The sequence below is a fragment of the Ovis aries genome, chromosome 13 (genome assembly GCF_016772045.2).
Source record: "Ovis aries strain OAR_USU_Benz2616 breed Rambouillet chromosome 13, ARS-UI_Ramb_v3.0, whole genome shotgun sequence".
Taxonomy (NCBI): domain Eukaryota; kingdom Metazoa; phylum Chordata; class Mammalia; order Artiodactyla; family Bovidae; genus Ovis; species Ovis aries.
This window is the reverse complement of record NC_056066.1, coordinates 81,663,516-81,687,404: the sequence shown is the minus strand read 5'-3', so window position 1 is coordinate 81,687,404 and position 23,889 is coordinate 81,663,516. Positions and strand designations below refer to the sequence as shown.

Genomic DNA, 23,889 nt, shown 5'->3' with positions numbered 1-23,889 from the left:
CTGGAGAAGAGAATGGCTACCCGTCCAGTACTCTCGCCTGGAGAATTCCATGGACAGAGGAGCCTGGCAGGCTCTAGTCCATGAGGCTGAGAAGAGTGACTGAGTCTCACACACACACACACTCTCTCTCTCCCTACTTTTAATGCTGAACTGTTTCTAAACATTTAACCAAAAAATACATATTCAGTGTTCAGCCTTGAGAATTAAAAAATGACATTCCCTCTAAAACTCTGGACAGTTAATCTTGGACATCTGCTCATTTTTGCATTATGAGGCCTCCATTGGTGTTTTGGCATATCAGTGCCATCTGCTGGAAAGTTAGTATAATTAAGTCTTCTAAATCCCAAAAGGGTTACCTTGGGGGGGCCGGGGGGGGGGGGCGGGCAGGCAGTAGGGAGTAAATGTACTCTTTAAGGAAAAAAGCCTTATTTTTAAATACACAGCTGCTTAACTTCCACATCATTATCAATATAAACCACAGTTAATTAGAAAGCACTAAAATAAAGTCTAAAACGTAATTAAAAAAAAGAACCTAACCTCTCTTTCTTCTGGTTCATTTCGGCTGTTCTGCTCTATGTATGAAGCTCAACATGCCTCAACTTGTTTCTGCATCATCTGGACTCTTAAACCAATACATGTAAGAAATGTATATACTAAGATGCGATATATATTGCACATATTTAAATAAAGCATACGCATGTGTTTTAGTATGTGACAAAGTGTCAGTGGGAAGAGAGTAAAAAGAGACAGCTATAGATGCACCATGGGATGAAAGCAGTGGTTTCATCATCTCAAAGCGGCGGCTGAAACAGACACAGATACACACCGTGATGCGAGTGGCTGTTAGAATCTTCTTGTGAGTAAAAATGGCACAAATATTCTAAATGACAAATAGAAACGTGGAAGTCTGCTTAACTGATTTTAATAACATGACACGAAGCCCCTACACTTGATATAATTGTTCTGCAAAATACATAGATGAATACTGTCTTCTTTTAAAAATATAAAATAAATAAGCAAGACGTGAAAATAGGCAAGTTTCCATTAAATAAATGAAAAATTTAAAAAAAAGTTTTGCTTTCCATTTCATTTGAAGAAGGGAAATTATCATTTTAAGCAATATTCAAGTTTATTAAACAAATTAAAAAAATTTTATAAAACGTTTAACTTTCATCAGCTTCAAGGTTTATGTTACTTCCAAATTTTGCATATAACTGAACTTTCAAATCTGCTAACACCCGCTGAATTGATTCCACTCTGGATTCTAAGGCGTCAATTTCTTCTTGCAAATTTTTCTGTCAAAAAAAAAAAAATTAAATTGATTCTATTCAATTGGATGATTTCTGAGCATCTGTGGATGAAGTAACATCTGGGAAGAATTTTAGGTCAAACGCTTCCTGAACTTGGACATGCAGCTAAATGATACTGATAATACTAAATGATAATGATTAAATCTAAACCAGAAGTCCAGTTGTGGGAATGATCTGTATTTGCTTATTAGAGAATAAGTCAGGCTCTCCTCAGTTCTCGCTGACTTGAAAGAACAGAGTAAAATGAAATGGATGATCATATCCCAATAAAGAAAGAATGATCTAGAAATATTTTAGGGAAACAGTTTACCACGGGCCTGCCGTCTGACACAGCCTCTTTCAACTTCACAAAAATAACTAGGGAGCTAGAGGAAAGGATAAAAATCCACATCCCACTGATAATTACGAGTAACCACTCGTCAGAATCCGGCAGGTCCCCTAACTACGAGGCCCCTGGAGTCAGACTCCGAAAGACCCGCAATGAGAGTCTCATTTGTGACAGAGGAGCTTCGCCACACAAAATGCACAGACGTCAGAAACCCCTTCCTGGCCAGGGGCAAAGGGTTTTTCCTAAATATGACAAAGAAAAAATGGAACCACACAAAGAACACACACACCCGTCAACCTCGGGAAAGACGAATGTCTAGGAGCAGCACTGGTAGCCTGCTAGACGCCTGGCCAGCGGTTCTCAAAGGGGGGCCCCCAGGCCACCTGGACACTCGCTAGGTCACCAGGGAGCCACTCCAGGCCTCGCGAATAAGGAATTCTTGGCGCTGGACTCAATAATCTGAATTTGTAACAAGCCCAAATGTTGTCAATGAATCCATACTCTGACCCAGTAATTACACTTCTCTGATTATTTCCTTAAAGAAACTTCCTAAAGGTGACCATAGATTTAATAAGAATGTTCACCACAATATTCCTACAGAAAAATAGTGAAAACAAATTAATGTAAGGAGAGGACAGTGAGCTGAATCAAAGTCCTCTAACACGACATCGAACAGTCATCAAAAGTGATGCTTTTAACACACATGTGGCCCCAACAAGCTCCCGGGGAAGACCTACTGGATAAATGAACATTGAGTGCAAAAATGAGATACTCGCACTAGGATGCTAACTGACCAAAATGTGAAGCAAAAATACGCAGAGGAAGAGAGCATAAAAGAAACACAGACAACTGTTTGTCCTGGGCGAGTAACTCTGGGATTACGAGTGATCGTCTTTCCCTGTTGTATGATATTCTGTACTTTCTGGAAACTATTAACTTAGGCCACAGCTCCTGGGCTCAAAAGAGCATTCCCTTTGTCACTCTGAGTGAGTCCCATAACCTCTCTAAGACTCTATTCTTCTTCAGCTCTAAACTGGGATTCCCACAGATATGCCACAGAGGCATCCTTGAGATTAAACAAAATCATGTTTACCAGCATTCAGAGAAGGCCTCGGACACTGGAAGGGCCCATGAGAGGTGAGCTAGCATTCCTTACTTCCCTACACCTATAATTACACATTCTTCATAATGACATAAAACCCTAATTTAAGAGTTCCACTTTACCCTCCAGGGAGAGATTTTGTACCTTGGCTTCTTCTAACATTTCTTGTGTTTCTTCTTGAGAATGACTAATGAAAACATCGCCAATCTGATAAGGTATCATTAAGCAGTCGTCATCTGCAAGCATGATGTCCTCACAGGCATCTTCTAAATTCTGGAGTTGTTTCTGTATATCAGAAGTGAATAGCAATGAAAAATGCATTCAAAATTACCTAATAGAGGGTAAAACACACTTGTCATTTGGGACACCCACACTCTAAGAGACCCTTTCACAAAGGAATTATCACACTAAAATAAGAGTGTCTCACAATTTTTGGACGGCATTTCCCACAGAAGCACACAGGAGCACACGAACACACTGTCCTCTGGATAGCTCCAGATAGCTCCACGGCCCCTCGAGCACACCAGGGGGTCTCCACGGCCCCTCGAGCGCACCGTGGGGGAATCCACGGCCCCTCGAGCGCACCGTGGGGGTCTCCACGGCCCCTCAAGCACACCATGGGGGAATCCATGCCACTCGGAAGGCCTCCTACTTTGCTTCTCACTGTGGGGATTCTGCCTTCCAATAGCAGACTAAAAACACGAACACAAACTTGCCTTTCTCAGCTCTGCTTGATGCAAGCGAATAATGACATAAATTCCCTTAATCAAAGACACTTGACCTGGCCTTCAGCCCAGGCGAGCTGCCATGAGAAGCGGGCTCTGACACGCAGGCCAGGGGTGGGTAGCAGCCCAGAGTCCCAAGGATGGCGGGGCAGAGACCCCCCTGAGGAGGGCGCAGCCAGCTCTGCATCAGCGGGGAAGCAGCAGCCCCATCACCGGCCCAGGCCTCCGTGCGAGGCTCTGGGACCTGCTCTTCGACCCTCAGCCAGAAGGCACGCCCATCAACAATCGGCCCACGCCCACCTCCCTCAACTAACACCTTCCCTCTTAAACTAACTGGAGTGTATTATGTGACTCACAATGGGGAGCCCAGGACTGCTACAACCACACATGACTGAACTTAGTTATAAAAAGCTACAGCAGGAAGAGCTTTCATGGGTCTTAAATGAGACCCAGTTTCAATACCTTTTTCACTTCTATTTCTTCCTTCAGCTCCGTGATCCTACTCGTATTCCGTGCAAATTTGTTTATCTTTTGTTGATCCTCAAAAGTGACATGGACATCTTCTGCAGCCTGAGAAAACATTGAAATGTTCTGTAGAATTAATCTGAATGGAGAGATCAGAGGTTAGCTTTTAGCACAATTCTGAAACGTCTCGATAAACTGCTTGTCCTCGGAGTCCAGGACTACAAGAGGTAGCGGCTGTCACAGACACAGACCCTACCAAGCTGCAGTGCCGCAAGCTTAGGGTTCTTCGTGAGGCCCAGGCCCTCTCTCGATATGCTATGGAATGTCTAATCTGCAAAAACATTTCAAATATAAACAACTGAGACTAAATCCTGGATCAAGCCAGTCAACTTTTGGCCTGGAGCAGAATTTCTCAAGCTGGAACATTCTTTCATCAAGATAATCCAGGGAGCAAGAGTGATGTGCTAGCTGATTTTGGTAAATGCCTCAGACTAGCTTATTCTCTAAGAGTTAAAACCTGCTCAAGCTTATTGAGGCTATTGGAAGTCCGACCATTTCCATAATCTGTTAGAATCTATTTTTAATTGGATGATTGATACTTGCTTTACGTTGGCCACCTGATGCAAAGAGCCGACTCAATGGAAAAGACCCTGATGCTGGGAAAGACTGAGGGCAAGAGAAGGGGACAGCAGAGGATGAGATGGTTCCAACAATCCCAATGGACAGGAGTCTGAGCAAATTCCGGGAGACGGTGAAGGACAGGGAAGCCTGGCGTGCCGCACTCCTGGGGTGGCAGAGTCAGACACGACTTAGTGGCTGAGCAACAGCTGCCTTACGTGGTTGGGCTGCTTTCTGCTGTACACCGTGAACCAGCCACAAGTATGCAGACGCCGCCTTCCCGTGAACCTCCCTCCCACCCCAGCAGGCTGTCACAGAGCACCAGGCAGAGCTCACGCACTGAATTTTCAATCCGACTGATACACTGGCATGAGGGTCACTATGCAGTTCAGTGACTACAGTCCACACACACACAGTAAAAGCTCACGTTTGCTTTAATGTAGCACTTACGTGTCTTCACTATGAACAAGGTGTTGCTGCTGCTGCTAAGTCACTTCAGTCATGACCGACTCTGTGCGACCCCATAGATGGCAGCCCACCAGGCTCCCCCGTCCCTGGGATTCTCCAGGCAAGAACACTGGAGTGGGTTGCCATTTCCTTCTCCAATGCAGAAAAGTGAAAGTGAAGTTGTGAAGTCGCTCAGTCGTGTTCGACTCTTAGCAACCCCATGGACTGCAGCCTACCAGGCTCCTCCGTACATGGGATTTTCCAGGCAAGAGTACTGGAGTGGGGTGCCACTGCCTTCTCTGTGAATAAGGTGTAATTCACTGTAAAATTAAAAAACTTGAATGCCGAGTTCCAAAGTACAGCAAGGAAAGAAAAGAAAGCCTTCCTCAGCGATCAGTGAAAAGAAATAAAGGAAAACAATAGAATGGGAAAGACTAGAGATCTCTTCAAGAAAATCAGAGATACCAAGGGAACATTTCATGCAAAGATCGGCTCAATAAAGGACAGAAATGGTATGGACCTAACAGAAGCAGAAGATATTAAGAGGTGGCAAGAAGACACAGAAGAACTATACAAAAAAGATCTTCATGACCCAGATAATCACGATGGTGTGATCACTCATCTAGAGCCAGACATCCTGGAATGTGAAGTCAAGTGGGCCTTACAAAGCATCACTATGAACAAAGCTAGTGGAGGTGATGGAATTCCAGGGGAGCTATTTCAAATCCTGAAAGATGATGCTGTGAAAGTGCTACACTCAAAATGCCAGCAAATTAGGAAAACTCAGCAGTGGCCACAGGACTGGAAAAGCTCAGTTTTCATTCCAATCCCAAAGAAAGGCAATGCCAAAGAACGCTCAAACTACTGCACAATTGCACTCATCTCACACGCTAGCAAAGTAATGCTCAAAATTCCCCAAGCCAGGCTTCAGCAATACGTGAACCGTGAACTTCCAGATGTTCAAGCTGGTTTTACAAAAGGCAGAGGAACCAGAGATCAAATTGCCAACATCCGCTGGATCATGGAAAAAGCAAGAGAGTTCCAGAAAAAACATCTATTTCTGCCTTATTGACTATGCCAAAGCCTCTGACTGTGGATCACAACAAACTCTGGAAAATTCTGAAAGAGATGGGAATACCAGACCACCTTACCTGCTTCCTGAGAAGTCTGTATGCAGGTCAAGAAGCAACAGTTAGAACTGGACATGGAACAACAAACTGGTTCCAAATACGGAAAAGAGTATGTCAAGGCTGTATATCGTCACCCTGCTTATGTAACTTATAGGCAGAGTACATCCTGTGAAATGCCAGGCTGGAGGAAGCACAAGCTGGAATCAAGATTGTTGGGAGAAATATCAACAACCTCAGATATGCAGATGACCCCACCCTTATGGCAGAAAGTGAAGAACTAAAGAGCCTCTTGATGAAAGTCAGAGTGGAAAAGTTGGCTTAAAGCTCAACATTCAAAAAACTAAGATCATGGCTTCTGGTCCCATCACTTCATGGCAAACAGATGGGGAAACAGTGGAAACAGTGACAGACTTTATTTTGAGGGCTCCAAAATCACTGCAGATGGTGACTGCCACCATGAAATTCAAAGACGCTTACTCCTTGGAGGAAAGTTATGAACAAAGGTCCGTCTAGTTAAGGCTATGGTTTTTCCAGTGGTCATGTATGGATGTGAGAGTTGGACTATAAAGAAAGCTGAGTGCTGAAGAATTGATGCTTTTGAACTGTGGTGCTGGAAAAGACTCTTGAGGGTCCCCTGGATTGCAAGGAGATTCAACCAGTCAATCCTAAAGGAAATCAACCCTGAATATTCATTGGAAGGATTGTTGCTGAAGCTGAAACTCCAATACTTTGGCCACCTGATGCAAAGAACTGACTCACTGGAAAAGACCCTGATGCTGGGAAAGATTGAAGGTGGGAGGATAAGGGGATGGGATGGCTGGATGGCATCACCAACTCAATGGACATGAGTAAACTCCGGGAGTTTGTGATGGACAGGGAGGCCTGGCGTGCTGCAGTCCATGGGGTTGCAAAGAGTCGCGACTGAGCGACTGAACTGAACTGATGTGATTCATGTGGTTAAATCGGTAAATAAAATTAGACAGCATACATGACAAAGTATGAAATCACATTAGTAATAGCTAACATTTACTAGAGAAGGGAATGGCAGCCCACTCCATTATTCTTGCCTGGGAAATCCCATGGACAGAGGAGCCTGGCGAGTCCACGGGGTGGCAAAGAGTCAGACACGACTGAGTGACTAAGCAGCCACGTTCCCCGAGCCCTCACCACGTGCCCAGGGCTTTCTGAGTGCTTTATTGCCGCTGCCAGTCCTCCAATCAGCCCTAGCAAGCAGGATCTTTAGCACCACTATTCTACAGAAAGTGTGGCAGAGAGAGGTCGAGGGGCCCAAAGCCACACAGTGAGCAAGCGGCAGAGCTCAGTGTCGACCCCAGCCGTCTGGCTCCAGAGCGAGAGAGACCCACCAGCACTCAGAAATTAAAGGCAGAAGTGTGTGTGTGTGAGTGTGTGTTAAACATGCAACCACACATATCCAGAAGGGGCAGGAAGTCCTTGGCTTCAGAGTTTCAAAGGGGGACCATGTTTTGGTTTTTTTGCTTCCTTCCCCATTTCACTTGTCTCTTTTAATTTTAATTTTATTAAATAAAAAATGTTTCAATTTTATATTGGAGGATAGTCCAGTGATTAACGAGGGACCACATATTTTTTAAAGATTTTTATTCCTTAGAGTTTCCCCTCATTTAAAAGACAGGAACAAGGGCACATGGTTACAATTTAAAGGAGGAAACAGACTGCCTCGGCTTCAACAAGGACTATTGTGGGCTCTGTTCGTTCACAATTACCACACCACACCCTGTCTTTCCACCTGGTCTCTTATGACCACTGACTTTTATTTCTTTCATTTGACAGGCAACCTGTTGTCTCAAGCAGTAGGGAGCTTAGCGGTCAGAACAGACACGCAGACTCCTAGGACTCAGTCCTCCCCTGAGCCAGGCTCCCATCACCCAATAAACATGCATCAGCCTCCTCAGAGACCCAGTAGATATCTTGGGAAAAAGTCCTTTACAATGGGATATACACATTGCTTTGAATGTTCAACCTGGTGCGTAACTCTTATGAATACGGAAGCTGGGCAACACTGAGCTACACAACATAGAAGCTAAAGCGAAGTCCACACACAGATATGCTGGCATTCAAGCCATCTCCCCGCACAGAAAGTCTCAACTCCCTACCATCTATACAGTTAGACAGCCAGAGGGAGCCTGCTGTATGACGCAGGGAGCTCACCCCCAGGGCTCTGTGACAACCGGGAGCAGTGGGACGGGATGGGAAGGGGAGGGAAGGGGGAAGGTGGTTTCAAGCGGGAGGGGACATGTGTACACCTGTGGGTGAGTCATGTTGATGCACTGCAGAAACCATCACAATACTGTAAAGAAACTGTCTTCCAATTAAAAATAAATAAATTTAAATTTAAAAAAAACAAGTTTCAACTCTCTGAGCCAACAGGGAACAGAGAATTCTAGAGTCCCCACTTCTGCTGAATGTAAACACTGAGTCTTTAAAAGGGTGAAGATGTATTTACAGATCACCTATCACGGGCAGACTTTCACAGGCTAATCCCCGGGAAACCCCGCACAGGGTTCGCCTGGAACACAGCTGAGGCTTAACACAGTTTCTGAGGCTGCATCTGAAGCAGGTTCAGTCAGACTCACCGACAAGGGCTTTCTAAAAAGCTGCAGAGTCTGGCCACCCGCCTTCTATCTTTCCAAAGCAGGTGGTTCCTGCTGTAGCCTCAGCGAGCAGCAGCCCCCAGCACACCGGACCCCAGCGTTCACTTCTGTAACAGTGGTTTTCTCCAGGGGTTAAGGGCTGAAGCCGGGGTGTGAGGCCAACACCCACTGCCTAACCCGCGGTGGAAAGAGGCAAGTCAGCACCTTCCCTGACTGCAGCTCCTGTTTTTGTCTCACTGATCTAGACCACTCCTCTGCCGCTGGAGGCCCCATTTCGGCAGGGAGGGAAGAATTCTAAACCGGGAGTGCAGGCTGCGAGGTGTCCATCTGCCCCCCGACTCTGCGTATGACACGCGGTGTGACGTGCGCATTCTTCTGGAAGGGTCTTCGGGGCTTTCATCTGTTCTTACAGGGACCCACGCCCCGAAAGGTCAGGAGAAAAGCCAGATGTAGTCACTACCGTTCACGAAGCCAAAATCACTCGAGGAGGAAGCAGACTTTCCTAGTATCGGAGGCAGCGCAGACTGGTGGCAGCAGTAGCAGTGGCTTCACCCCAAGCAGACGCAAACCCCGGGTGACTTTTTCAGCTCTCTGGAGCCACCTCAGGTTCGTCATCTGTGAAACGGGGAAGCCATTCCCACCTTCCAGAAGAGCCAGAACCAAGCAGAGGGAGTGGGGATGGAGTCACCTTCCCGTGAACGACAGCTAAGGGATTTTCTGAACAATGTTTGCCAAAAATCATTACAAAGAACAGACCCAGATCAAGGCAATCCTGCTAGGCCTAAAAGAAATGGGACCGCTCACAACTTCAGGTGAGAATTAACCACCCTTAGTAGGGCTGCACCCCTGCTGGGAGCATCAGCCTCGCCCGGGCCGGGAGGAAGGGACCCATCCTCAGTCGCGCTCGCCCTGAGTCTGGGACCCACAGCTGGGCCCCTAGGGTTCCAAAAGTCCTACAGGGAAACTCTGGCTAATTTTAATCTGCTTTAATTTTTGGTTATTAAAGGTTACCTACCCAGTTTTTACAGTACAAAATTTTGCATTTTTTTTTCATCTTTCATATGAACAGGCATTCATTAATTTAGCATTTCCTAAACGCAAGGAGGGCTTCCTTGGAGCCTCAGTGGTAAAGAATCCACCTGCCAACGCAGGAGACCTGGGTTCCATCCCTGGGTCAGGAAGATCCCCTGGAGTAGGAAATGGCCACCCGCTCCAGTATTCTTGCCTGGGAAATCCCATGGACAGAGGAGCCTGGCAGGCTACAGTCCACGGGGTCTCAGAGATGAACATAGCTTAGCAACAGGGTAATGTGAGTCCCCTCTCATGAGCACTGGCAAGCTTCCATTCTAATAGAGGAGCTAGGTGAGAAGTAAGACTTTCTGCTAGATAGCGATACCTGTGATAGTGAAAGCAGAATAGTTCAAGGGGGGGGGGGGAGTGTTGGAGGGCTTCTTTGAAATGTCAACAGTGGCTTCTCTGAGGAGGAGACATTTGTCCTCAGGATGCATAAACAAAAATCAGACTGCAGTCCCCACCCAGGCCAAGAACCAGGTCTGAGAAAGGAGAACTTCGGAGATGTTAGACTGAATCGTCATCTCAACTTCTCACCATAAATAGTCACGCCCCAGTGGATGTTACAATGCTCAGCGTAAAGCACTCCAGACTGCAAGGAGCTCTGCTTAGACTCCGAGGGCTGTCCTACGATACTTTGCTCTCACCCATGTGGCAGGCATCTGTCTTCTCTGAGAGTCAGCAGAGAGGAAGACGCACGTGTCGCTAACCTGCTGGAAACTGTCCGCAGTGCCAGATACACCCACAGGAAGATGCTGCACCTGTGAGAGCCTTCCTGAGATAAAGAGCCTTGAGTCTGGGCCGTCACCTTCCCCTCCAAGAGCCCTCTGCCGTCACAGTTCAGCCTGCTCCCGCCCAATTCCCTCCCTCCTGGCCATCTTTTCACTGAATGCACCCAGGCCTCGACAGGAGGCACTCCCAACCTCCTCTTGCCCTCCTCATGGAATCCGACAGACCACATCTTCTCAAGAAAGCCTTCTCTGACCTCAAGACAGACGTATTCCAGCCCTCATTTCACAAGCCCCTTTCTTTCATAGTGCTGCTCAGAGTTGCAAATTCAACAGCTTTCTGTGTGACTGCTGATTAACACCTGCCTCTCTCCAAGGGTGTCATTCTACAAAGCTACAGGGAAAAGGAGATAAAACATCATTGCTAGGCCTTCCCACGTGGCTCATTGGTAAAGAATCCGCCTGCCAGTGCAGGAGACACAGGCTCGATCCCTGGTCCAGGAAGATCCCACACGCCTCGAAGCAACAAGGCCCGTTTGCCACAACTTCTGGGCCTGTGCTCTGGGGCCCAGGAGCCAGAGCCACTGAGACCAGGTGTCGCACCTACTAAAGCCCCAACATTGTAGAGTTCACGTTCCGCAACAAGAAAAAGGCCACGGCAACGAGAAACCCCTGCGCTGCCATAGAGAGTAGCCCTGTTCTCTGCAACTAGAGAAAAGCCCGCTACCGCAACAAAGCCCCCACAGCCAACTGAAAAGAGAAACGTCATTACTGCTCATCAGCCTTATCTCCGTCACCAGAACAGAAAGCCGGCCACTGACCACCCTCAGAAAGTCTACTGAATGAATGAAAGGAAAGTGCTGTTCATCAGAACTTCTGCGATCAAGCCCAGGGTTCAAAGCATCCTTTGACCATTTCCTCGACATTTGCTTATTTTTTCTGTACCTCAGTTTCTACATCTGTCAAGAGGGGGAACCACAACTACTATCTTCCCTGGAGTTAAAGGTCATCCGAGACAGAGGGCTCCATACAAACAGGAAACAGGCCAGATGAATCCCGATCAGTTTCTCAATCACCAAGGCCCTAAACTCTCCTCTCGAGCCCAACAAGAATTTGTGGAGGACAGACCAGAAGAACGAGCTACTCGTCTTGGTTTGCCTGGAGCTGTCCCGGTTTCAGCAACCCCTCCAACTCGGGCAACCCTGAACGGACTGGTCACCCTACACCAAGAGCAGGTGGCTAAAGGCTGTGGGGCGGTGCGGAGCCGAAAGCAATCGAAGCACACTACCACGCGGTCTCAGAAGTGGACTGAAGGAACCAGACGAAACCTACGGAGCCAGTGCCTTCAGCCAGCGGACTCGCATCAGACACCATGGAAGTTAAACGCACGGCCTCTGGAGGCTGAACGTCCGTGTTTATTTATTTCAACCCTAACCTTGCCTCTGTGGCTCAGGTTCTTCCCTTGCAAAATAAAAATAAACGCAGCATGACCCTGAAAGGAACAGAAGATTAACACAGCGTGCGGAATGTGCTCAGGCCGGCGCACAGCACAGCCTCCGGGCAGCAGATGCTCTCTGCCCTGCCCGTCTCCGTGTCAGCTTCTTTCCACGCGGGTAGCAAGCATCGGGAGACTTACCGAGCGATAAGCCCTGAACAGGCGCTTTGCTTGCTTAGTAGGATAAAAGGTGGGCTTTGGGGAAAGACAAAATTAAACCTGGGTATGCACACGGGTTCTGCTTATTAGCTGAGTCACCGGGAAGCCGCTCACGGCTCTGTTTCTCCGTCCGTCCCCGGCTAGACTGGAGGGAGCGGAGGGCACATGCGGGCGGCCGGGCCTGCGGGGCGCGGGGCGAGGACGGGAGCCAGGGCTGCGGGCTCCGGGCCTGCGCGCCGACCAGCCCTGGGCCTCGGCTCCCGGGGCTCCCCGCGAGGGCTGGCTGCACGCCGGCCGCAGTCGGCCCCCCCGGCCACAGCCCGAGGCGGGGCCCCGGCCTCTCCAGGGCCCTCGGCGCCGCCAGGCGGACCCTGCTCCTCCAGGGCGGGCGGCCGGGCCTGGGGACCCCGCGGCGCCGGGAGCCGCCCCGGCCGCCGAGCGCCCAACCCGGCCCCGGCCCCGGCCGCTCGGCCGCCCGCCGAGCCCTGGCGCCCCGACCTCCCCCGGCCCCCGGCCCCGGGTCCCCGGCCGCCCGCCGAGCCCCGCGCCCCCGGCCCCCGGCCGCCCCGGCCCCGGGTCCCCGGCCGCCCGCCGAGCCCCGCGCCCCCGGCCCCGGCCCCGGGTCCCCGGCCGCCCGCCCACCTACCCGGCCCCCGGCCCCGGCCCCGGGTCCCCGGCCGCCCGCCCACCTACCCGGCCCCCGGCCCCGGCCGCCCGCCCGCCGAGCCCCGCGCCCCCCGCCCCGGCCGCCCCGGCCCCCGTCCCCGGCCCCGGCCGCCCGCCGAGCCCCCCGCCCCGGCCGCCCCGGCCCCCGGCCCCGGCCGCCCGCCCGCCGAGCCCCCTCACCGCCTTCTTCATGGTGGCCGCCATCTTGGGACTGCGCTACGGCGCGAGGCGGGGACGGCGGCCGAGCGCACCCGCGGCCCCGCGCCCGCCCTCGCTCGCCCTCGGCCCGGCCCCGCGGCGGACGCAGCGCCGGCTCCGCATCCCCCCGACCAGGCCTCCGGCTGCTCGCGCCCGGGCTCGGGGGGACCTGCGGCCGGGAAGGACTTGGTACGCGCCAATTAAAGGGGCAGGCACGCCTGTGGGCCGACAGAAACCGCGGGCGGCGCGGCTGCGGCGCGGCCGGCGGGCAGCAGGGGGCGCCGGGCAGCAGGGGGCGCCGGGCGCGGGCCCCGGAGAGCGGCCTCCCGACGCGCGGAGCCGCCTCCCAGACGAGCGCCGGGCTGGGCGCGGGGAGGGGCCTGCCCTGCCGGGCTTCATTCATTCTGCGCTTACTGTATACGTGCACACGCGCGCCTCTCGGCTCTTCAATGTCCTTTTTTTTGAGGGGGAGAGGGGGAGTCTTTACACTCTCAGAAGTCGTTGACGATCCCGGAGAACTTCTGTTCTATAGTCATCGATACTTACCACATTAGAAATTAAAACAGAATTTTTGAATGTACTTGTTAATTTAAAATAATAAAACATCCCTTCCATATTTATCATAAGCAACACTTTAAAAGAACCATATTTTCCAAGAGAAAAAGGAATATTAAGAAGAATGGCATAGATATACATTCTTGCAAATCTCTTTAGGGGCACTTCCTGGCAATGTTGTTTAATTGACACAGATGAAGAAAACCTGATCTCACACAGATATGAAGTTAGAAAAAGGAGGCCCTCGTAGATCCCCTGAAAAAAATCTCAGGGACAAGTTTGAGAATTGCTCTGGACAAGTGTCATTTCCCATAGCCCCAGTTTCCTCTTTGGGAAATGGGGATTTGGGCTAAGTTGCTTCAGTCGTGTCCAGCTCTTTGCAACCCCATGGACTGTAGCCGCCAGGCTCCTCTGTCCGCGGAATTCTCCAGGCAAGAACACTGGAGCGGGCTGCCATGCCCTCCTCCATGGGGAGAAGAGGGCAAGGATGCCCGAGAGCACCCCTGCTGCCCCGGCACAGCACTCAGCCCCACGTGGCCCTGCCGGTCGCGGCCCCAGCTGCAGATCTCCCAGGGCGACCCCGTGCACAGCTCACATGCGCTCAGTACGTATTTGTCGAATAAAGCATTTGTTTTTCCAGTGTTAAATCTCTTCACAGGATCCGCCCTGTACTGGACTCTCCGTCAATGACACGCATTCATTTAAAAGTTCGTTAACTAGCAGCATTTAAAGGTGCTCCGGAACCAGTGGAGGGGGAGAGAGAGCCAAGCAGGGGGTCAGGGCTTCCCTGGTGGCCCAGTGGTTAGGACTTTGCCTTCCAGTGCCAGAGGCTCGGGGCTTGATCCCTGGTCCGGCAGCTAAAATCCCACATGCCTCAAACCAAAACATAAAACAGAAGCGATATTGTAACAAATCCAATAAAGACTTTAAAAATGGTCCACCTCAAAACAGAAAGCAAGGTCATCCCAGATGGTGCACAAAGGCCGGAACCAGTGCCGGCCGAGACAGAGAAGAGCAGGAGCAGCGGTCAGGAGGGGCTCTCTGGACGTGGCCGTGGAGAGACAGGAGAAGATGGAACTGACTTCATTTTCTTGGGCTCCAAAATCATTGCGGGCAGTGACTGCAGCCATGAAATTAAGACGCCTGCGCCTTGGAAGAAAAGCTATGACAAAACTAAACACCATATTAAAAAGCAGAGACATCACTTTGCCAACAAAGGTCCATATAGTCAGAGCTATGGTTTTTCCAGTGGTCATATACAGATATGAGAGTTGGGCCATAAAGAAGACTGAGCTCCAAAGAGTTGATGCTTTTGAACCGGGATGTTAGAGAAGACTCTTGCGAGTCCCTTGCACTGCAGGGAGACCAAACCAGTCAGTCTTAAGGGAAATCAACTCTGAATATTCATTGGAAGGATTCATGCTGAGGTTCCAATACTTTGGCCACCTGATGCAAAGAACTGACTCACTGGAGAAGACTGTGATGGTGTGAAGGCGGAAGAAGAAGGGGACAACAGAGGATGAGATGGTTGGATGGCACCACTGACGCAGTGGACGTGAGTTGCGGGGAGACGGTGATGGACAGGGAGGCCTGGCGTGCTGCAGTCCATGGGGTCGCAAAGAACCGGACACGACTGAGTGAGTGAACAGCATTGAGAATGGGAAGCATTTACTTGCGGGGGAGGGGGGTGGGGGGGCAGGCGGGGGAGGGGCAGGGGGCAGTCTCTCATGGAGGAATGGAATGCCTGAGCTAGATCAGCAGCTCAGAGTCACCCTCTTCCTATGTTCTGCTGCTGCTGCTAAGTCGCTTCAGTCATGACCGACTCTATGTGACCCCATAGACGGCAGCCCACCAGGCTCCCCCGTCCCTGGGACTCTCCAGGCAAGAACAATGGAGCGGGTTGCCATTTCCTTCTCCAATGCATGAAAGTGAAAAGTGAAAGGGAAGTCTCTCAGTCGTGTCCAACTCTTAGCGACCCCATGGACTGCAGCCCACCAGGCTCCTCCGCCCATGGGATTTTCCAGGCAAGAGTGCTGGAGTGGGGTGCCATTGCCTTCTCCGTGTTCAGGCCTCTGTAATAAAACGCACCAGACTGGACGGCTTATAAACAATAGGAAGCTGTCTCACAGCTCTGGAGGCTGGAAGTCTGCGAGCAGGACACCAGCGTGCTCCGCTGAGGGCCTCCCTCCGGGTTCACAGCCAGCACCTCCGCCGTGTCCCCCCAGGGAGGAAGGGGGTGGGAACGCACCGGTGTCTCTTACAGGAGCGCTGAGCCCCTCCACAGAGGCTCTGCCCTCCTGAGGGCTGCGCCCCCAAAGACCCTGCCTCTTGGCACGTCACAAGGAGCCCTAGGATTTCAAAGCATGAATTTGGGGGGTGGTGGGCCCCAAACATTCAGACAGAAGCAGAAGTCATGGCTCCCAGCTGGATGTTCCGTCAGTCCCTGACCTTTGCGGCGTGGCAGAGTCGTCCTCCTGGGTCCCTTCACCCTCCTGCCCTCTACCCGGGCGCCCCTTTCCCATAATGTCTCTTGCTTTGTCAGCTCGTGTGTCTCCTCGGACACTTCTTTTCCAAGCGTTAGACAAGAGCCCACTTTCGGGCTGTGGAAGAGGCCCCCTCCCTGCAACAGTTGCACCCTCAGGTATGAAGTCTTCATCCGGGAGGTGGGAGGTGCAAAGGCAGAGAGGAAAGGGGTCCGCAGGCAGCTCTGTGCTCCGGCCTCCTCTGACTCACTGTCCTGCGCTTTCTCGCTCTCCATCTTGCCTTCTCTCGCTCTCAAGGAGAGATGTATTTCCCAGACTCTCCCAGTCCCCTTTCTTTATGTTTGTCTTACACCCACTTTGGGCTTCCCTGGTGGCTCAGACAGTAAAGAATCTGCCTGCAATGCAGGAGACCAGGGTTTGATCCCTGGGTCAGGAAGATCCCCCGGAGAAGGGAATGGCAACCCACTCCAGTATTCTTGCCTGGAGAATCCCATGGACAGAGGAGCCTGCCAGGCTACAGGCCATGGGGTCGCAAAGAGTCAGACATGACTGAGCGATTTTCACTACACCCACTTCAATCACTGGCCAAAAGCAACAGGATTAATGACTACCTTAAACAGTGATGACTAATTCCTTGAGGCTGGAAATGTGGCTTCCTGAAAACAAAACTAGCCCGGACTTCTGAACACTACAAAGAGGAGGAAGGGAGCGTTGTTGGGTCAGCAGCCAACAGTCATCAGCCATCAGCTGGGGCTGTTCAGAGAGCCAGGGCAGATGGGGGTTGGACGGGGTCTCAAGGCTTGGGAGAGTGTCATTTAACCTGGATGGACGGGCAGCGGGCAGGCCCCCAACCTTGGTGCTGAACGGGCCGCCTCTGGTTCAGCGGTCTCTCTCCTTCCATTTCTCACCACCCCTTCCCCCTCAGCTCCCCATTATACTCCTTTATACTGAGTATTTCCTACCTCTTGCTTCTGTTGTTTTTTTTTTTTCCCCTCCAGCTTGAGACTGGCCCTATCTAGTTGGACCCACAAAAGAAGGAAACCTGGGGTCCAAATGGGGACAATCAGAGACCGTACGTCAGGAAGGAAAATCCCCATAAGCTCTTGAAAACACTGTCCCCGGTGGATGAAGGAACACATCCGATTACAGGGGACTGAAAACTGGCCGCCCAGTGACCGGATGCAAGATAAGCTTTGTTTGGGGTTCTGTTTTCACCCATACAGTATTTTTTTTAATTGAACCAACATTTGAAACATTTCACTCCACAATATTCGAGTTTTTGCAGAAACAGATTCACAGACGCAGAGAACTAACATGGTTAGCGGAGGAAGGATGAGGGGAAGAGTGCGGGGTGCGCTCCGCAGAAAGAGGCAGTGGAACTTCCCTCAGCAAAGCCGAGGGGTCCCGAGGAGAGGTGAGCCTGCTGTCCGCCAACCCAGACTCTCGGTGAGCAAGAGACAATCAGACTCGACAGGGGTTCAGTCTGAGCCCTCGGCTTTATTGCCACAAACTCTTGGCTTATATAGGCAAGCAAGGGAGTTCTGCGAGGGACCCTCCATAGTTGCACCAATCACGTTAAAGGTCAAATTATAATATGCACATAAGGTCAAGGCGTCATGAGCTTAACAGGAGTCTACGGTAATCACGCACTGTCCATCTGTTCAGAAGTCAAGAGAGGCAATCAAAAACTTTAATGTAGGCCACGCCCCTATCTCTTCCGCCAGACACCACCTTGGCTTCCAACCGCAAAAGTAGCCCCCCTTGTTTTTCTAAGGTTTCCCCCGTAGGGCCCCACAGAAGAGGTAGGTAGGAGTTTGGGATGGACAGGGACGCACGGCTGGATTTAAAATGGATAACCAGCAGGGCCCTGCTGAGGCAGGAGGTAGATGGGCCCCGGGTAAAGCGGTTGGAGCTTCACTCCCTGTGCGCTGAAATGCCCAGATAAGAACAGCAGGACGCGGGAGGGAGGGGGCCTGCCGAGACCACGTATTTCCCCCTCCGCGGGTCGGGAGACCTGGCCCACCACACATGCGCAGAGAAGCTCGGAGGCCAAGGGGAGCCAGTCAAGGGATGTTCTCTACCCATTCTTGGCTGAGAGGTGCCTGCGCACAGGTGGGAGGATCCCGAGATGTACCAAACGCGGACTGGGAACCGGGCGAACCAAGATGACAGGCCAAAGGGACCCGGGAAGAAGGGCCCCGGGAAAGGGACTCAGCCCGCCGCGAGGGCGTGGCTGGGGGACGCCCCTGCGTCTGTCCACACGGACGGTAGGTACTCTCTTTCCTCCTAATCCATACTTGACTTGCTTCTCTGCTTTCCGTCTCTGTAGAGATTCTTCTCTGCAAAGCCGAATGGCCAGGGCCCTCATCACTGACCACTGGTCTAGGAACTGGTGCCTTCACCGCGGCCACCAGCCTCCATCTCTGGCTGGGAACCCAAACCCCGCTCCAAGCCGCTGCGGGCCGAGGCCACCCGATCACCGCTGCGGCGCAGAGAACTCTCCTGGGTACCATGGAACAACCTGAACGGGAAAAGAATTTGAAAAAGAAGAGATGAGTGAACAATCACTTTGCGGTACACCTAAAAGGATCACGATAATGTTAGCTTGCTGTAGTCTATGTAAATAAAAAGTTAAAATAATAATAATCGTAGAGCTTTTATTTTGCTCTTGCTGGTAAAAGCAGAGTCCTGGTGACCCTCAGCCTCCATTCCTGCGTGCTGGCCACTGCTGGTTCTGATCCGACGCGGACCCTTCAGCTCACAGGCCTTGTCCAGGGCACCCGCAGACCCCTGCCTGCCTCGTCTGTGTGGCTACCTGTCAGGCCCTCCAGGTAGAAGACCTTCGCCACCCCCAGGCTTCAGTTCTAGCAGATGTAAATGAGGGGTCTGTGTGTGCCTTTGTTTGCGCCCCTTCTGGTGCTAGATGCTATGGCAACAAGAAAGATGAATCCGACCAGGCGCTTTGCTTCAGGGAGCCTACAGCTGGCACACACAGAGCTCCCCAGCCAGGGCGCCTGGGGCTCAGCCCTGAGACCACACGAGGGGTCCTGGTGAGAAAGAGGCTGTGTCTGGCTGGAGTCGCCAGGGAAGCCTCTAGAACTGATCCAGATGGGCAGGTGGTGGGCAGGTGGTGGGCAGGTGGTGGGCAGGGGGGCTACAGCCCTGAACAAATAAACAACATTCCTTGTGCTTATGCAGCTTGAAGTGAAAAAGTGAAGGTGACAGTCGCTCAGTGGCGTCCAACTCTTTGTAACCCCACGGACTGTAGCCCGCCATGCTCCTCCGTCCACGGGATTCTCCAGGCAAGAACACTGGAGTGGGTTGCCATTCCCTTCTCCAGGGGATCTTCCTGACCCAGGGATCAAACCCACGTCTCAGGTAGTAATGGGAGACAGACCATGTTCAAAATATATTAATACATTATACAGTATGTTCAGTTCTATTCAGTTCAGTCGCTCAGTCGTGTCCGAATCTTTGCGACCCCATGAATCGCAGCACACCAGGCCTCCCTGTCCATCACCAACTCCCAGAGTTCACTCAGACTCACGTCCATCCAGTCCGTGATGCCATCCAGCCATCTCATCCTCTGTCGTCCCCTTCTCCTCCTGCCCCCAATCCCTCCCGGCATCAGAGTCTTTTCCAATGGGTCAACTCTTCACATGAGGTGGCCAAAGTACTGGAGCTTCGCCTTCAGCATCATTCCTTCCAAAGAAATCCCAGGGCTGACCTCCTTCAGAATGGACTGGTTGGATCTCCTTGCAGTCCAAGGGACTCTCAAGAGTCTTCTCCAACACCACAGTTCAAAAGCATCAATTCTTCGGCGCTCAGCCTTCTTCACAGTCCAACTCTCACATCCATACATGACCACAGGAAAAACCATAGCCTTGACTAGACGGACCTTAGTCGGCAAAGTAGTGTCTCTGCTTTTGAATATACTATCTGGGTTGGACATAACTTTTCTTCCAAGGAGTAAGCATCTTTTAATTTCATGGCTGCAGTCACCATCTGCAGTGATTTTGGAGCCCCCCCCCCCCAAAATAAAGTCTAACACTGTTTCCACTGTTTCCCCATCTATTTCCCATGAAATGATGGGACCAGATGCCATGATCTTCGTTTTCTGAATGTTGAGCTTTAAGCCAACTTTTTCACTCTCCTCTTTCACTTTCATTGAGAGGCTTTTTAGCTCCTCTTCACTTTCTGCCATAAGGGTGGTGTCATCTGCATATCTGAGGTTATTGATATTTCTCCTGGCAATCTTGATTCCAGCTTGTGTTTCTTCCAGCCCAGCGTTTCTCATGATGTACTCTGTACAGAAGTTAAATAAGCAGGGTGACAATATACAACCTTGACGCACTCCTTTTCCTATTTGGAACCAGTCTGTTGTTCCATGTCCAGTTCTAACTGTTGCTTCCTGACCTGCATATAGGTTTCTCAAGAGGCAGGTCAGGTGGTCTGGTATTCCCATCTCTTTCAGAATTTTCCACAGTTTGTTGTGATCCACACTGTCAAAGGCTTTGGCATAGTCAATAAAGCAGAAATAGATGTTTTTCTGGAACTCTCTTCCTTTTTCCATGATCCAGCAGATGTTGGCCATTTGATCTCTGGTTCCTCCGCCTTTTCTAAAACCAGCTTGAACATCAGGGAGTTCGTGGTTCACATATTGCTGAAGCCTGGCTTGGAGAATTTTGAGCATCACTTTGCTAGCATGTGAGATGAGTGCAATTGTGCGGTAGTTTGAGCATTCTTTGGCATTGCCTTTCTTTGGGATTGGAATGAAAACGGACCTTTTCCTGTCCTGTGGCCACTGCTGAGTTTTCCAAATTTGCTGGCATATTGAGTGCAGCACTTTCACAGCATCATTTTTCAGGATTTGAAACAGCTCAACTGGAATTCCATCCCTTCCACTAGCTTTGTTCATAGTGATGCTTTGTAAGGCCCACGTGACTTCACATTCCAGGATGTCTGGCTCTAGATTAGTGATCACATCATCATGATTATCTGGGTCATGAAGATCTTTGTACAGTTCTTCCATGTATTCTTGCCACCTCTTCTTACAGTATGTTAGAAGGTGTTATTAAATATGTGGCTTTAATAGCTATAACAAGAACACATAAAAATCATAAAAGACTACGTAACTACCAGTATGAAAAGTGCATGAGGAAGATACAAGGATAGAATGTCAAGTATGTTGAGGTGATGGGGAAATTCTATTCGAATTGACATGTAAGCTACAAAATTGTCCAGACATGTCCCAGCTTAATTTAAATTCTGTCACAAAGCAATAAGGAGCTCACTTCATAGCTGTCTGTGCATGAGTGCCCTCCAAAATCAGCAACATCCGTGGCAGGCTCCCAGTTCTAAAACTTAAAAGGAAAACTTGGGGATTTCCCTTGAGGACAAGAACAGTGAGGGGTAAAGAGGAGTCTAACATTCTCGGTGGCTCAGCTGGTAAAGAATCCGCCTGAGATGCGGGAGACCTGGGTTTGATCCCTGGGTTAGGAAGATCCCCTGGAGGAGGAAACGGTAACCACTCCAGTGCTCTTGCCTGGAGAATCCCATGGACAGACGACCCTGGTGGGCTTCAGTCCACAGAGTCACAAAGAGTCAGACATGAGTGAGTAATTAAGCACACACACACTCACACACACGTCGGTGAGTGACTGTGTATTTAGGAATTCATGCAGTAACATATAATCCAATATATCTGCTCATGAATTCATTCAGTAACAATGTACAGGAGTCCATAGTGGATTTCCATTCCCACCTTTTTTTAAACAATACACCGAAGAACTGTACAAACAAGATCTTCATGACCCAGATAATCATGATGATGTGATCACTAATCTAGAGCCAGACATCCTGGAATGTGAAGTCACGTGGGCCTTACAAAGCATTACTATGAACAAAGCTAGTGGAAGGGATGGAATTCCAGTTGAGCTATTTCAAATCCTGAAAAATGATGCTGTGAAAGTGCTACACTCAATATGCCAGCAAATTTGGAAAACTCAGCAGTGGCCACAGGACAGGAAAAGGTCCGTTTTCATTCCAATCCCAAAGAAAGGCAATGCCAAAGAATGCTCAAACTACCACACAATTGCACTCATCTCACATGCTAGCAAAGTGATGCTCAAAATTCTCCAAGCCAGGCTTCAGCAATACGTGAACCATGAACTCCCTGATGTTCAAGCTGGTTTTAGAAAAGGCGGAGGAACCAGAGATCAAATTGCCAACATCCACTGGATCATGGAAAAAGCAAGAGAGTTCCAGAAAACATCTATTTCTGCTTTATTGACTATGCCAAAGCCTTTGACTGTGTGGATCACAATAAACTGTGGAAAATTCTGAAAGAGATGGGAATACCAGACCACCTGACCTGCCTCTTGAGAAACCTGTATGCAGGTCAAGAAGCAACAGTTAGAACTGGACATGGAACAACAGACTGGTTCCAAGTAGGAAAAGGAGTGCGTCAAGGCTGTATATTGTCACCCTGCTTATTTAACTTCTGTGCAGAGTACATCATGAGAAACACTGGGCTGGAAGAAACACAAGCTGGAATCAAGATTGCCAGGAGAAATATCAATAACCTCAGATGTGCAGATGACACCACCCTTATGGCAGAAAGTGAAGAGGAGCTAAAAAGCCTCTCAATGAAAGTGAAAGAGGAGAGTGAAAAAGTTGGCTTAAAGCTCAACATTCAGAAAACGAAGATCATGGCATCTGGTCCCATCATTTCATGGGAAATAGATGGGGAAACAGTGGAAACAGTGTTAGACTTTATTTTTGGGGGGGCTCCAAAATCACTGCAGATGGTGACTGCAGCCATGAAATTAAAAGATGCTTACTCCTTGGAAGAAAAGTTATGACCAACCCGGATAGCATATTCAAAAGCAGAGACACTACTTTGCTGACTAAGGTCCGTCTAGTCTTTTTCCTGTGGTCATGTATGGATGTGAGAGTTGGACTGTGAAGAAGGCTGAGCGCCGAAGAATTGATGCTTTTGAACTGTGGTGTTGGAGAAGACTCTTGAGAGTCCCTTGGACTGCAAGGAGTTCCAACCAGTCCGTTCTGAAGGAGATCAGCCCTGGGATTTCTTTTGGAAGGAATGATGCTGAAGCTGAAACTCCAGTACTTTGGCCAACTTTTGAAGAGTTGACCCATTGGAAAAGACTCTGATGCCGGGAGGGATTGGGGGCAGGAGGAGAAGGGGACGACAGAGGATGAGATGGCTGGATGGCATCACGGACTGGATGGATGTGAGTCTGAGTGAACTCCGGGAGATGGTGATGGACAGGGAGGCCTGGCGTGCTGCGATTCATGGGGTCGCAAAGAGTCGGACACGACTGAGTGACTGAACTGAACTGAACTGAACTGAGATCTTTTCTAAGTGCCTCACAGATTGCTATCATGTGGACTCACTGACTGAATAGCTTTCCTTTCCCACCAGGTGGCGCTGTGACCTCAGAATCTGACATTTAGTTTCTATTTGCAAACCCTCAGGAGGGCTTCCCTGATAGCTCAGTTGGTAGAGAATCTGCCTGCAGTGCAGGGGTCCCTGGTTCCATGCCTGGTTCGAAAGATCCCCGGGACAAGGGAAAACCTACCCAGTCCAGTATTCTGGCCTGGATGATTTCATGAACTCTAGTCCCAAAGAGTCAGACATGATTGAGCCACTTTCACTTTCAAACCCTCTGAACAGTCCGAGTTCTGTAGACACTCCACAAAGCAAGACCGCACAAAAGCAAGGAAACCTCTCTGTTTCCTGGCCAAAATGTAATCCTC

General features: G+C 50.2%; 1 protein-coding gene and 1 long non-coding RNA gene across 2 annotated transcripts; one reads left to right on the top strand and one right to left on the bottom strand.

Moving 5' to 3' along the window:
- Window positions 1–906: 906 nt before the first annotated feature.
- PFDN4 (prefoldin subunit 4) lies at window positions 907–13,245 on the bottom strand. The gene is made up of 4 exons (XM_012189370.5): window positions 13,055–13,245; window positions 3,928–4,035; window positions 2,885–3,025; window positions 907–1,295 (listed from the first exon to the last, which is right to left on the bottom strand). Exons 1-4 carry the CDS (start codon window positions 13,076–13,078, stop codon window positions 1,164–1,166), a joined length of 405 nt encoding a protein of 134 aa, XP_012044760.2. The 5' UTR covers window positions 13,079–13,245; the 3' UTR covers window positions 907–1,163.
- Window positions 13,246–15,405: 2,160 nt separating this feature from the next.
- On the top strand, window positions 15,406–18,753 carry LOC132657597 (uncharacterized). Its single transcript, XR_009596002.1, has 2 exons — window positions 15,406–16,268; window positions 17,109–18,753. It is a non-coding gene; the product is annotated as an uncharacterized LOC132657597 (long non-coding RNA).
- The last annotated feature ends 5,136 nt before the right edge of the window (window positions 18,754–23,889 follow it).

What these genes read in the sequence shown, in the direction of transcription:
- PFDN4 (XM_012189370.5), bottom strand. Translation starts at nt 13,078, where the DNA reads ATGGCGGCCACCATGAAGAAGGCG. An exon ending in AAGAAATAGAAGTGAAAAAG is followed by an intron (nt 3,026 to 3,927) that starts GTATTGAAACTG and finishes TCTGATATACAG; the next exon opens with AAACAACTCCAGAATTTAGA. An exon ending in AAATGTTAGAAGAAGCCAAG is followed by an intron (nt 1,296 to 2,884) that starts GTACAAAATCTC and finishes TTTTTTTGACAG; the next exon opens with AAAAATTTGCAAGAAGAAAT.